Genomic DNA, 13,796 nt, shown 5'->3' with positions numbered 1-13,796 from the left:
ATAGAGATAAAGAAGAAGATAGGGACAAGGGGAGGGAAAGAGACAGAGAGAGAGAGAGAGAGAGAGAGAGAGAACATCCCATATTTACAATTGGAAGAGAGAAGACATTGCAGTACAGCACCTTCATTTCATAGTTGAAGAAACTGAGGTTCCAAATTAATTGATTTCCAAATTAATTGATTTGTCCAAGGTCATACATGTAGTAAGTGGCAGAATCAGAATTTTAACTCAGATCCTCTGACTCCAAAAACACTGTTCTTTCCCACTTTAACACCTGTGAAAAAGAATATCTCTTTTCCCTATTTCAGCATAAAACCTCAATTTTGAGAATTGAATCCATAGTTTTATCAGTGGAGGGTAAGGTCCTCTGATGGTTCATATATCAGAGCAGAAAAATGGTGAGACTTTGACAGTTTTTCTTTCAGAAAATCCAGTCTCCATTTGTAAGGCATCAAATTCTGCAAGTGTAGAGGAGGGAAGCATGTTTCATTGTCTGTCCTCGGGGACCAAGCAGAAACAGGCACAGAGAGAGAACTGGCCTGCCTGCAGTCACAGTCTGGCAGAGTCTGTGCTCAGACCCAAATAAAAGCAGGGAAATCCCTACCCTCAAAGGGCTTCCATTCTGCTGGGTATAGAGAGCAAAAAGCTCAGTGAGGCAGGGACACGGTGTTTAGGGACCTGCCCGTTGGAGAGCACTCTGTGAGCGCACTTGCCATGACCTGCATCCATCCCATGTTGGCAGAGTGAGGTACTCTTGATGCTTCATGGCCTTGAAGAGCTGGATGGCTGGCACCTGGGGTGGTGGCTGACCTGGGAGCTCCTTGCCCTGAATATCTTGGGGCTTGGCCATTTTCTCAGGGCAATGACCAGGAGAGACCAACTGACCTTGGGAAGGGCAGAAGCAATAGTCTCCTATCTGCTGCAGAACAATGAGTCCTTCAGGATGGAACATTGTTATGATTTCATCCTGCTGGGCAGCCATGAGATTTGGGGCTGAGGACCCAACTTTCAAAGGGCTGGGGTTCTCTGGAGGGGTCTCAGCACTGATCATGTTTGGAGGGACCTCAACATAACCCTCCAATGCCAGCAATGCAGGGTTGGGAGCTGAAAGAGGCCCTTTGGTCTCTCCTGGGGAGAGGCTGAGACTGGACTCTGGAGCTGGGCAAGGTAAGGGAGGCATGGTAAGAGGTGGGAGACTTTCAGGCTTTTCAGAGCCAAGCACCAGGTCCTCAGGGTCAATGTAGCCTGTGCCCCGGGGCAATTTCAGGGGGCCTGTGGAGCTGGCACCTAATTGACTGAGGTTTTTGTCCTGCCTTGGTTCCCCAGATGGGGGTGTAGCTTGCTCTCTGAGTGGGCAGGGTTCAGTTTCTCTGGATGAAGGATGACCAGATGAAGTTTCTTTTTCCTTTCCATCCCTGCCTGGTTCAGCCAACTTGGCCATAGGAACAAGGCCACCCTGCCCACTCTGGGGCAGACAAAAGTACTCCAGGGACCCACGGGGCTGCTTCTTGCTTCCTTCAGCCTGGCAGGATTCCATCTGGCCAGAGACATCAGGCAGGGAGCGGCTCTGGGGCAGGCGGAGGTAGGGGCCATTGAAAGCAAAGCCAGAGGCTGTGTCCTTCACTGGGGTGTTAAGCTGAGGCAGTTTCTGGGAACTGGACAGGCTCAGATCCTCCTCTGTCAAAGAGGTGGATGCTGGGTATGGGTCAGGGCCAGAGGACAGAGAACATGAATCCTGGGGGTCCACAGCAGTGAGAGGAGACACCGAGCTTCTGTCTTCAAAATCAAGCCTGAGGAAAAAACATGGAGGTGAGATTCTGGCATCACCACTATGAGATGCTGAGGGTGAGAAGAAGCCACATTTCCCAACAGCCTTTAAGGCTTACAAAGTTCTGCTCCCCAAAACAACCCTGTGAGGTGTGAATTGAGGTCATTATACCAATTTTGTGGATGAGGAAACAGTCCCAGAGGTAATATCTGAAAGGGTGATTTCTGAAGGGTCAACCCTGGCTTCAGAAAAAGGACAGAAGATTTGAAGGACCAGAAGGAAGGAAGGAGAAACCTTGGAAGGTAAAGACCACAGGGGAGAAAGAATTGTGGGTTATTCCCTACATTGCTGCTCTCTCCCTGCCTCTGCCCCCAATGCTCATTCCTCCCTCCCTCTGTGTTCCCTGCATACATTTCCTCTGTCTACCCCGAGCTTTTTTCTAAGTCCAGACCAAGGCCACCAAGTCTTAGCCAGGGACTGCAGCCCCGACTTAAGCCTACCCTGCTCTGAACTCTGCCAGCTTTGTGGGTCTGCAGACCAGAGACTACACCTTCCTGTCCACGCTCAGAAGATCCTGTCCCACACCTGGAGCGTTCAGCCACAGTGCAGGGGAAAGGGTATTCAATGCGGAGTCAGAGAACTCTGGCTTTTCTTGGTTTTAGTTTCGGGGCCTTAGGCAGATAACATCTCACATCCTATTTCCTTATCAGTAAAACCGGAGGGTTGGGCTCATATCTCTTTGGACCTTTGCTGTCATTCTCCTCCTCCCTTCCCGCCCCCCAACCCCCCTTGGTTAGAGTTTGCCATGGAAATTATACTAGACTTCAAATTAGATGACCTGGGTTCAAGTCCAGACTCAGATACTACCAGTGCTGGGCCTCAGAGGCACAGAAAGAAGGAAAAAGAAAGAAATAAAAAGGAAGGAAGGAAGGAAGGAAGGAAGGGACAAAGGCAGCCAGTAAAGCCAAGTCCTCTGACTCAGTCAACACCTGGGAGCAGCACACCCCTCGATGGCCTCTCTGAAGTGTCCATCAAGTCTGTGGTGAAGATCCCAAGGAGAGGAAAGTCAGTGCCCCCTGAGGTAACCTCTTCTCTGCCCTAGGGAAGGCTTCCCCTACACTGAACAGACACAGGCCTCTTGGCAGTTTGCTCTTTGGCATGCCAAGGATAGCTGTCTGGCACCAGGTGCAGAGGCAAACAGACTGTTTATTGTGGGAGGCCAACAATGACAAGACATGGCGGGCTGGCTGGTGAGGGCTGTGGGGTGCTGGAGATGGGAGGGGCTGTCTGTGGGGCTCAGAGCCAGCCCTCCTCTCTGATCTCATGACTCAGGAATCAGGAAGACAGTGGGTTTCTATTTTCAACTCTGCAGCTGCTTTTACCATCAATCTCTGCCCTCCTTCAAACAGCTGTCAAAGTAACAGCCCAACAACGGTCTGTATGTCTGACCATGTCCTTTCCTACTCAAAAGTGTTCAATGACTCCCTGGTGTTGTTATAATAAAAAAAAAAAATGCCAAATTCCTTGGGCTGGCATTGAAGCCCCCCCCCCATCTCCTTCCTGCTGACTTTCATAGCCTTATGCCACTTGACTGCTAATACTGGGGTACCAGCCATGCTCCACACTCCTTTCTCTAATCTCTTGCCTCCATGCATTTGTACAGTCTGCACCCCATGGCCAGATTGGTTACCCTTCTCATTTTACAGACAAAGAAACTAACGTCTGTAGAGATCAAGTGACTTCCCTTGAGCTAAAAGGGACCCCAAAGGCCACCTGCTTCAACCCCCTCAATTTACCAAGGAAGAGTATGAATGAAGAGATGAGATGAGACTTATGAAAGAGGCAGCATACAACTCAGGTGCTCTGACTCCAAAGCCAGTGTGCCTTCCATCCTACCACCCTGTCTCCCTCTTGCCTGTAGCGGGCATTTAAGGAATGTTTGTTAGAATGAATTTAGCTGTCAGTAAGGTGAGGGCAATCCTCATCCATTAGCACAGAGAGCTCTACTGCTGTCTTCTACAGGCAAAGGAAATGGTTTATTAGTGAGTCCTTCATTGGAACCTTTGAAGAGGTAATGATCTCACCCCTTCTATCCAGGGTAAACAAACCCAGCTCCAGTCTCAAGCTGGGAGTCTGGAGACCTAGATTCTCATACTTGCTCAGTCACTAACTTATTGTGGGTAAGTCTCTCTACCTCTGGGGGTCTCAGCTTTTCCATCTGTACAGTGGGAGAATCGGAGTAGAAGACACTTTTCAACTCTTTTTTACTATTATAACCCAACACTTCGGGTTCCTTCCTTCCCGGTTGCTTAAGGCTTTGAAGTCTTATCGGGTACTTTCTGTTACCTGATCCTGCTCACAGTCTGAATATTAGACAGCATCATAGTCATTTATTGAGCACCCACTATGTGTGTGTGCTGGGTACTTTGCTAAGCACTGGGGATATACGAAGAAAGATAAAAACAGTCTCACTCTCGAGGAACTCACAGTCTAATGGAAGAGACAACAGGCCAATATTGCATTGAAAATTCTTCCATTAGAACGTAAGCTCCTCAAGAGCGAGAATTGTCTTTGCCTCTTTTGGTATCCTCAATGCTTAGCACATAGTAGGCCCTCAGTAAATGTTTATTGATTGATTATGTAGCAACAAGCTATAGACAGGATAAATTGCAGATAATCTCAGAGGGAAAGCACTAGCATTAAGGAGAACTAGGGGATCACAGGAGCTTAGATCTGGAGTTGGAAGGGACCTTGGAGGTCATCTGGTCTAACCTCATCATTTTAAATTTGAGGAAACTGGGGCAGAGAGGGCAGTGACTCAGACAGGGGGATGTATTTAGAACCAACATGCAAACCAGGTCCTCCATATCCAAGTTCAATATTCTTCATATTCCACCACCCTGCCTAGCATGATGTGTGAGAGAATTTAAGAAAAATTAAGTAACAAGGCCAGAGGTGTCCCAGAGAAACAGATGAGCCCCCATCGGAGGCATCCTCTTTATCTTCGCTCTGTAGACCAACCATATTTCTCCTGTGTCCCATTTGAAGAATAGTGACCCAAACTAGGCACAGTAGGGGTATAAGACCCAAACTGATTTTAGAGATCACTGAGTCTAATTCTTTCATTTTATGAAGAAGGAAATAGGCCCAGAGAAGTAATTTGTTCAGAGCCATGCAGATAGCACTGTTGGCATTTGATCCTAGTCCTCAGATTCCAAATCCAGAATCTTTTCACCATTTTGTAACTCCTCTTATGCATTTTACGATAGGCAGGGATTGTGCCACCTGAGTTTGTAGCCCACTAAGAACCCCAACTCATCTTCTGTCACTTTCTTCTCTACACTCTGCATGTACTATGATTATGTCCTTCTCTACCCTCACTCTACTTCAGTCTTAACCTCTCCTTCCCCCATGTTCTAGACTCAATATGCTCACTGGAGAGTGAATATCATCCCTACCATCCCTCTTTATTCCTTAAAAGTCATTCATGTGTGAAGCAAACTTACCGATACACCCCGGAGACAGAATATTCTCTCTCTTCCTTCTCCCACGGGCTTCCTTGGCTAAGAGTAAAAAGGTTACCTGGATTCCAAGTCCTCTGGCTCTTATTCTGTAGAAGGAAAGAAAACATTCTGAAATCCTACCAGGGTCAGCAGCTCCCTTCTCTCTGGGCAAGAAAATATAAGAGGATTCCCTAAACAGTTCAGAATTTGGAGTCAAAAGGCCCAATGAGTGCATGTGCCTTACCCATAAAGTTATAGGGGTCATAAGGAGAACTAAGATTCAAACCAGGTCATGGGGCCTAGGGCTAGAGATGGAAGGTGCCCCAGAGGCTGGCTAGCCCACCTCTTCATTTTACATATAATACATTTCATAAAATGCCGTTTTATTCTGGTTAATGGTCTGTGTTCTCTCCACAATGTATGGAGAGAGGCTGATTTTCTCTAGATTTCATATTAATCTTTCCCTCCTACCTGATACAGAGCAATGCACACAGTAAGCATTTCATTACAATAACATTTTTAGAGCATTTAAACATTTCCAGAAGGGCAGCTAGGTAGACAGAGCACATGGCCTGGAGTCAGGAAAGCTCATCTTCATGAGCTCAAATCTGACCTCAGACACTTTCTGGCTGTGTGATCCTGGACAAGTCACTTGACCCTGTTGGCCTCAGTTTCCTCATATGTAAAATGATCTGGAGAAGGAAATGGCAAAACCACTCCAGGATATTTACCAAGAAAATCCCAAATGAGTCAGGCATGACTGGACAACAGCAACAAGGTTTGCAAAGGACTCTTCATCTGTTATCTCATAAGGAATCTTACAATAGCCTCGTGAGGAAGTCCTATTATTATCTCCATTTTGCAAATGAGGAAACTGAGACTTTGAGAAATTGCCCAGGGGTACATAACAGGTAAGTGTCTGGGGGAGGATTTGAACCTAGACTTTCCTGATTCAAAGACCAAACCTCTGTCGACCACACCAAGAACAGCGGTGGAACCTTGGGCCTTTACCTTGCCAGGTTTGTTTTTTTTTTTTAAGATTTTCATTTTTGCTTTTTGGAGGAGAGATGGTAGGGCAATTGGGGTTATGTGACTTGCCCAGGGGCACATGGCTAGTTTTGTGATAAGTGTCTGAGTTCGGATTTGAACTCAGATCTTCCTGACTCCAGGGCTAGTGCTCTATTCACTGCGACACCTAGCCACCCCCTAGCCAGGTCTTTTTAAGAAGAGGAAGAGAGGTGAGTGGGCCTGTGGGAGCTATCTGGGCCTCATTCATCTGGTCTCTTACCTGGAACAGGTGGCTTTTACCTGGGTTGGGAATCTTGTTTTCCCAATTTGTCCTCATTCTGTAAAGAAAAGGCACATATTTGAGGCTCACCTTTCTCCTTACCTGGATGCTCCTAGTGGGTGGGAAAGAGGACAGCTTGCCTCTTCAGGCCTCACTCCCTCCCCACTCAGAAGGTGTGCTTAGAGCTCAGCCTGAGAAATGCTGAACTCCTCAAGGCAGGGACTAGCCCCTCCAGTGCTTAGTTTTATTTCTATTCCCTAAAAAAGAGAGACTAGCTCCCAAGCTTCCCAAGGCAATGGCAGTCGAAGGCATGAAGAGTGTCCTGGATGAGGTATTTTAGGTCATAGCAACTCATGGTCATAAAGTCTCCCTTAGAATAGGAAACATCAGAATGGGCAGGGCTCTTAAACACAGAGTAGCAAGGGTCAGAATATCGGAAGCAGAAGGACCTTAGAATATGGACCGTGTGCACTGGGAGGGACCTTAGAACACTGAATGTCCATGCTGAGAAGGACCTTAGAATATGGATCGTGTGCACTGGGAGGGACCTTAGAACACTGAATGTCCGTGCTGAGAAGGACCTTAGAATATGGACCGTGTGCGCTGGGAGGGACCTTAGAACACTGAATGTCCATGCTGAGAAGGACCTTAGAATATGGATTGTGTGCGCTGGGAGGGACCTTAGAACACTGAATGTCCATGCTGAGAACGACCTTAGAATATGGATTGTCTGAGCTAAGAGTAAACTGAAAAATCATCTAGTCCATTGACCTCATTTCACAGGTGGGGAAACTGCGACCCAGAGATGTGAAGTGACTTGGTCAAGATCACACAATGAGCTTATTGTGGGGGGCAGGGATATTGATTGTCTTTCTCAAATAGCTCACAAAGTGGTACAAAGCATACCATGTGGAAGAAGTTCTGGACAGATTCATTTCAATCAGAACCAAGGTTCATCTTCTTGATTCCCCATTTCTGTCTGTGCAAACTCAGACAAGTCATTCCCCTTTTCTAGACTTCCATATTCCATTTTGGGGGTGGGGAGGGGAGGGTGAGAAGGACTAGCTAATTCCTATGGCTCCTCCCATATCTGACATTCTGTGATGGGTACTAGACTCTGACCACAGATCTAAGTCACCATGTTTCTAAGTGATCTCATTTTCACCAATATAGGGTAGATAGCCCTCAGTATGGCTAAAGGGTCTGAGCTGAGCTTGACTGTTGACTACAGAAGGCAAACATCAGTGTCAGAGCTATTGTACATAGATATTGAGGTACTAGAGAGTCCTAGACCTGGAACTAACCTGAGATGCCAACCCCTCCCCCCCCATTACACAGATGAAGAAACTGAGACTTGCCTAACAGGTAGTTATTGTTATTTCCACTCAATCACCTGCTTCTTACTGCAACCTCTCCAAAGGGGCTGGGGAATGTTTGACTAGATCTCCATCACCATCACTGCTGAGAAAACTGCCTTACCTAACTCCAAAGGTACAACAGAACCAGGCACCCAGGAGTAGCAGGACTGTAGTGATGACCAGCACCAGGGCCAGGATCTCTGGGGGGAAGACTTAGGGAAGGGAGAAAGAAAGTCAAGAAGGAAGGTCAGTCTCAGGCAGAGAGAGTCAGTTCAACAAACGTTCATGGAAGGACTTAGCTAAAATCTCAGAACCAAGGAAGGTCAATGACTTGGAAAACTATTGAGGCTAATCCCCTTATTTTAATGATGGAGAAACTGAGGCCTCAGATGAGGGATTGATACTTAGAGTGACTCAACATGCATTTATTAAATGGTCATGAAGTGCCAAGCAAAGAAAGACAAAACCAGGTTCCTGCCCTCAGAAAGCTCCTGTTCTAATGAGGATTAGCAGAGCTAGGAACTTGAGTCCAGGCCTAGTGACCCCTAGTCCAAGGTCTTTCTAATTGTGCTTCACTGCCTCCCTAGTTCAGAGAGTTTTTGTTTTGTCTTAAAAGCTTGTTTATTTTAAAAATGGAACAAGAAGAGAAAAGAGTTGCCTAGAAACATGTCAGATGTGGGACTCTGGGCAAGTCAATTTATCTTTCTGAACCTCAGTTCCTTCATCTGTAAAAAGATGAAAATCATCCCTGCACAGGGTAACTCCAAGGGGAGGGCTCTGTAGAACATGATTTGTTATAAAAATATGAAGATTGTTATTATGAGTATATACTCCCAAGTCGCAGCCCCAGGATCCAAAGCTGGGGGCACTGGTGGGTGTTTAACTTCCTTGTATATGAGTAGCCCAGGCCACATTGGCCCAGGGCCATTCAATCACAGCATGGTGAGGGAGCCCCACATGGAGCCCAGACTTAGCCCCATCCTCTAGCCTACCTACCTTTCTCTGTTGTCCAGAGGCATTCATTACTCCACTCACTCCATGTCCCATCGTACGATGAATGGGTGACCCTTGCTCTCACCCTGGCAATATATTTTGTGGCTGGCTCCAGAGAAGTCTCGGGAATGTTCATTTCCACGATAATTCTCAAGGTTTCATTGCAGGCTTCCTAAAGAGCAAAGCAGAGAGAGACCAAAGGAGAGAAGAAGGGCTGAGAATAACAGATCTGGGAGAGAGGTTAGAACACACGACATCAGACACAGTATGATGGAATTTCTAGTCAGCCAGAACCTAAGAAAGCATCCAGTCCAATCTCCTTTATTTTTTATTGATGTGGAAAACTGAGACCCAGAGAAAGGGAGTGATGGGCTCAGGGTCAAAGCTAGTGAGTAGCAGAGGCCATATTCAAACTCAGGTCTTCTGCCTCTAAAATTCACACTCTTCCTTCTCCCCTCCCAGTTCTCATTACATTCAAATCATTCTCACACAGTTCTTCCCCCAGAGGGAACTGGTCTCTCCCTACATCTTACCAAGACATCTCCTTGAAATCAAAACCAGCCTCAGACACTTACTAGCTGTGTGACCCTGGGCAAGTCACTTCACCCTGTTTGTCTCCGTTTCCTCATCTGTCAAATGAGTGGTAGAAGGAAATGGCAAACCACTGCAGTATCTTTGCCAAGAAAACTCCACACTTCAGACACAACTGAAATGACTGTATACACACTTCCAACTCTATCTTCCCCATCCCTCACAGTGAGAGCTGCTTACCTCCCAGGACTGTGTTGACTTCTTGTATTGGACTTCATAGGACTGCTCTATGTCAAAACCCACTTTGGGTTTTGTCCACTGGAGCCAGTAGTTGTTTTCAGTCTTCTTGACTATAATAGATGGTGGTGGTGGCTTTACTGGGAAGTAAAGAAACAACCAAGTTGTGTTGGGTAAATTACCAGAGTATCCCCAAAGGGAAGCTCCATAAATCACCCCCAGACAGGCTAGTGTCGATCTCTCATCCCTTGGTCAACGAAGAAAGAGCAAGCTTTAGGGCTGCTTCTCCATTCTAAATGTGAGTATACCCTTTGGCTCAGAGACCTTTAGGGGTGGTCCTGCTTCCACAAAGTCTAACATTAGACTATAACCTAAGGATGAGAGCACCATGAAGGGGCAACCTTGCTGGTGACCCTAATACAGGATGGTAAGTGACTCAACCAGCTATTGAGAGGGGAAACAGGGACTCTGGAGTGTGACTCATCCTCTTCTCATTCAAGACCAGAAGGACCCCAGACCACAGGCAGAGAATGCAGCCTTTGAAATGTCAGAATAGCTGAAGATGCTAATAAATCATAGGAGAATGTCAGAGCTGGAAGGGACTTTCCAAACCATCTAGTCTAACCCCTTCCCTTGACTGGTTACAGAAAAAGAAGCCCAAACAGGAAAAGTGGTTTGTCCTTCATTCTCTAAGAGGAGTGTGACATCAGGAAAGTGATGTCATGATGTGGAAATGAATTGGATTTAAGTGAAGGAGGGCTGTGCAAAGTCACCAATCTCTCTCTCCCCTCTGGAACCATCCGAGTCCAATGGCAAAATAAAGATAAGGAAGACTGGAGATGGCCAGGGACATGGGCCTGGACACAGTGGGGATACCTTGGCTTTTTTAAGCTAAGGTTTTTAACAGGTTTCAATTTGTCTGAGGCAATGCCCATTTGATGATTTAGGCTAGGTAAGAAATGAGGCAAAGAATGGCCTCTTTTACCTAGTTTAAAAAAAAAAAGCAAAAAGCAATCTGGGAGGAAAGCCTGTGCATTCTAAAAAATCAATCAGAGCCCAAACAACTGGGACCTGCTGTTGGCCAATCAATGAGAGCCAGAGTGATTTGGGTTTAAGGCTTGGTCCTTAGAAAAGAAAACTAGCCTTACACCCTGAGATATCTTTTGAGGTTTCAGAAATCAAAATTTATATTCCTTTGGGCAGAGCACCCGCAGGTAAGGGTATGATTCCCTATTCAGACAGAGGTCATAATTAACAGAAAGAGGATTTAAAACCAGCTCCATTATTCATGCAATGTGATTTCCTTGCCTTGAGGCTGAGTGATGCACAGTGTAGGAACTAAGGCTGGACCAAAAAGCAGGGCTCGGTTATGGAGGTCAGAACCGGGAGGTTACACCCATAAGGTGTAAGGTGCCTTCTCCAGGTTTGTTTCCTCCTCTCCATTCATTTCTCATGCCTCCTCCATGAAGACCACCAGGACCACCTGCAGCCCTCTATAGTCTCTCTCTCTCTTTCCTCTAAGATCCTATTCGTCTGTGGGTCTGCCCCATAAGAAACTGGGGGACACAGTAGAGGGAGTAGCAGGGGAAGTTGAGAATCCTGGGCTGAAAGTCATTGCTGACTCTCCCTACCTGTGTGAGTCCTCCTGTAAAATGGGGATAACAATACCAGCATACCCCACTTAGGGCTGTCATGAGGAAGAAAGTGATTTGGGACAAAAAAGAGATTTCCATAGGTCTCCTATGTCTCACACGGGGGTTGATGCTTTGGGGTGTTTAATACCCATTTTGTAACTTAACTTTGAGGGTGATCCATCCCTGAGACTCTGGGCTACTCACTGTGCTTGTGACTAGATAAACGTTTCTGCCCCATGGTTTGCACGGTGACTGTGTACTGGCTTTGGTGAAAGGATTCCTGGACGTGAATCTGGCATCTGTACTGGACATAGGGGCTGCCCATTTTCCTCTCTTTGTGCACAGGGGTGCACTCCTTCCTGTGGGGAACAGAACTCCAGTGAATATCTTTGCCCTGGTCCCCCCTCACCTGTGCGTCCTGGCTTCTCTGGCATCCTCCAAGACTAAGGTCAAGCACCATCTCCTAGAGGAGCCCTTTCTCCACCTCCCTCCCAAGTTCCTCACTTCAGTTGCTAGAGCCTTCCCCTTTCAGATCACTATTTACCATGTCTACACCAGTCTTATTTACCTCATGTCTCCTCCTTGGAGAGTGTGTGTGTGTGTGTGTGTGTGTGTGTGTGTGTGTGAGAGAGAGAGAGAGAGAGAGAGAGAGAGAGAGAGAGAGAGAGAGATACTGTGCATTCTAAGCAACACAAACAGCGATGGGAAATGGAGAGTCTTGTACAAAGAACAGAAAGAAGGCTGGAAATAAAAAGAAAGGAAGAAAGTTTTCAGGAAGAAAACTGGAAAGTTGGATCTCTAGACACTACAATTCTATTAAAGCACCATAAAGCTGCGTGGATTTCCCTCTTGAAGAAATGCATAGGATTAGGCAGACCTCCCTTCTCAGGAGACAGATGGAGGGGCTACAGACGTGGAATGTGGCCAATACTTCCTCCTGCACAGGATGCTTTTTTGGTTGGTTTTACTTGAAACCCTTTCTTTGTTATGACAAAAGTTTCTTTGGGATAAGCAGAAATGGCAATAGTCTTTTTTTAAAGGCAACAATAATGTTTTTAAAGCATTGCTTAGGACTTTCAGGTTGCTGTGTCAAGTTGGATGGAGCTTATAGTCCCCTCCAGTAACAAACAAAATAAGGGAGAAGCCGAGATAGTTGTACCAGGTTCAGAAAGGGGTCACTCACCTTGCATCTGCACCAACCTTGTAGAAGAGCCCAAAGGAGAAGGAGCTGGCAACCTCGGCCCTGACTTCCCAGGTGCAATTCAGCTCTTTGTGTCCATCAAAGAAGCACTGAAGATTCTTCGGTTGAGCCGCATCCCCTGGGGATTAAACTCTGCTCATTAAACTCTGAAGTGGAACAGGACCCTTCCCTGGGCTGGAGCAAAGACCCATTTCTGATACAGTGAATGGCTTTCAGCTTATGGCATTACTCCCTCTCCTGGAGACACTAGGGATTTGCCCACATTCCTAGCATCACCTTTAGAGCCTGGAGAATTAGGTCTGAAGAAACCTGGTATAAAGATGGCCCAAGGCAGCATGTCCTCATGGGGGGCACCTTGGCCCCAGCCCTTGCCTCTACCTGGAAAAAGCCACTGAAGCTTCCTGGGCCTCAGTTTCCTATTTTATGAAATGAAAATATTGGCTCTGCATTGTTCTCAGAGGTCTAAAAGAAAAGAGGTTTAAAAGATCGTGGTAGAAAGGAAAAGCCCCATCTCCTTACAAGGGGTTATTACTTCTTCTGTGGTCTGGTTAGTGAGAAATATATTACAGTATTTAGAATAATAGATGTCAAGATAGGTTGGGGTCTCAGAACACAGAATGTCAGAGCTGGGATGGGCCTTAGAACAGGGAAGGTCAGAACTGAGAGGGACCTTAGAACATGGAATGTGTGAGCTGGGAGGGAGCTTAGAACAGGGAATGTAAGAGCTGGAGGGGCCTTAGAACAGGGAATGTAAGAACTAGAGGGGCCTTAGAACAAGGAATGTAAGAGCTGGGAAGGACCTGAGATATCCCATAGCTCCAACCTCTTCTAGTTGGATAGATTGATAAACTAAGGCCCAGAGACACTCATGTAATGATGACTTGGAATTCTATTGATCTTAGTGTTTGCCTTCCTGCACTACTCCATCCCTGCCCTTCCCTACATCCCCCACCAGGATGAATCCACATGCATTTATTTAGTGATCACTTTCTAACCTTTGCTTCCCCACTGATAAGTAGCTCAGTGTAACAACATTCCCTTGCTGGGCTGTATTAATCATGAGAAAGCTCTTCCTTGCAATGGTCTGAAATCTTCCCTAAATTTCACTCTCCCACCTACAGTAACTAAAAATAAGCAAAAGCCCCCTTCCACAGGCCAGTCCTTATAGGTGAGTATCCCCAACAGGGTCGCTTAGTAAGAAGGTTCTTGTGTTTTAGGAATATGACCCATTGGATGACCTTCAAGGTCTTTCCCTGCTCTGAGTCCTGGGATGGCTCAGAGCC

The 13,796-nt window shown here is 46.5% G+C and overlaps 1 protein-coding gene across 4 annotated transcripts in view; it reads right to left on the bottom strand.

Annotated features, from left to right (window-relative positions):
• Window positions 1–160: 160 nt before the first annotated feature.
• Window positions 161–13,796, bottom strand: part of CSF2RB (colony stimulating factor 2 receptor subunit beta) — a 34,002-nt gene continuing 20,366 nt past the window's right edge. For all 4 annotated transcript variants that reach the window (XM_069082073.1, XM_069082074.1, XM_069082072.1 and 1 more), the window contains 8 exons: window positions 12,496–12,631; window positions 11,517–11,671; window positions 9,682–9,818; window positions 8,914–9,082; window positions 8,039–8,129; window positions 6,560–6,617; window positions 5,275–5,378; window positions 161–1,790 (listed from right to left, as the gene is read on the bottom strand). In XM_069082073.1, the coding sequence (XP_068938174.1) occupies window positions 671–1,790; window positions 5,275–5,378; window positions 6,560–6,617; window positions 8,039–8,129; window positions 8,914–9,082; window positions 9,682–9,818; window positions 11,517–11,671; window positions 12,496–12,631 (1,970 nt within the window). In that variant the 3' untranslated portion in view covers window positions 161–670. The remainder of the gene's footprint in view (window positions 1,791–5,274; window positions 5,379–6,559; window positions 6,618–8,038; window positions 8,130–8,913; window positions 9,083–9,681; window positions 9,819–11,516; window positions 11,672–12,495; window positions 12,632–13,796) is intronic.

The sequence above is a fragment of the Petaurus breviceps genome, unplaced genomic scaffold (genome assembly GCF_028583685.1).
Source record: "Petaurus breviceps papuanus isolate PSGF00001 unplaced genomic scaffold, PetGlider_PUasm1.0 156, whole genome shotgun sequence".
NCBI classification, from domain to species: Eukaryota; Metazoa; Chordata; class Mammalia; order Diprotodontia; family Petauridae; genus Petaurus; species Petaurus breviceps.
The sequence above is the reverse complement of the archived record's forward strand: the minus strand, read 5'-3'. Positions and strand labels throughout refer to the sequence as shown.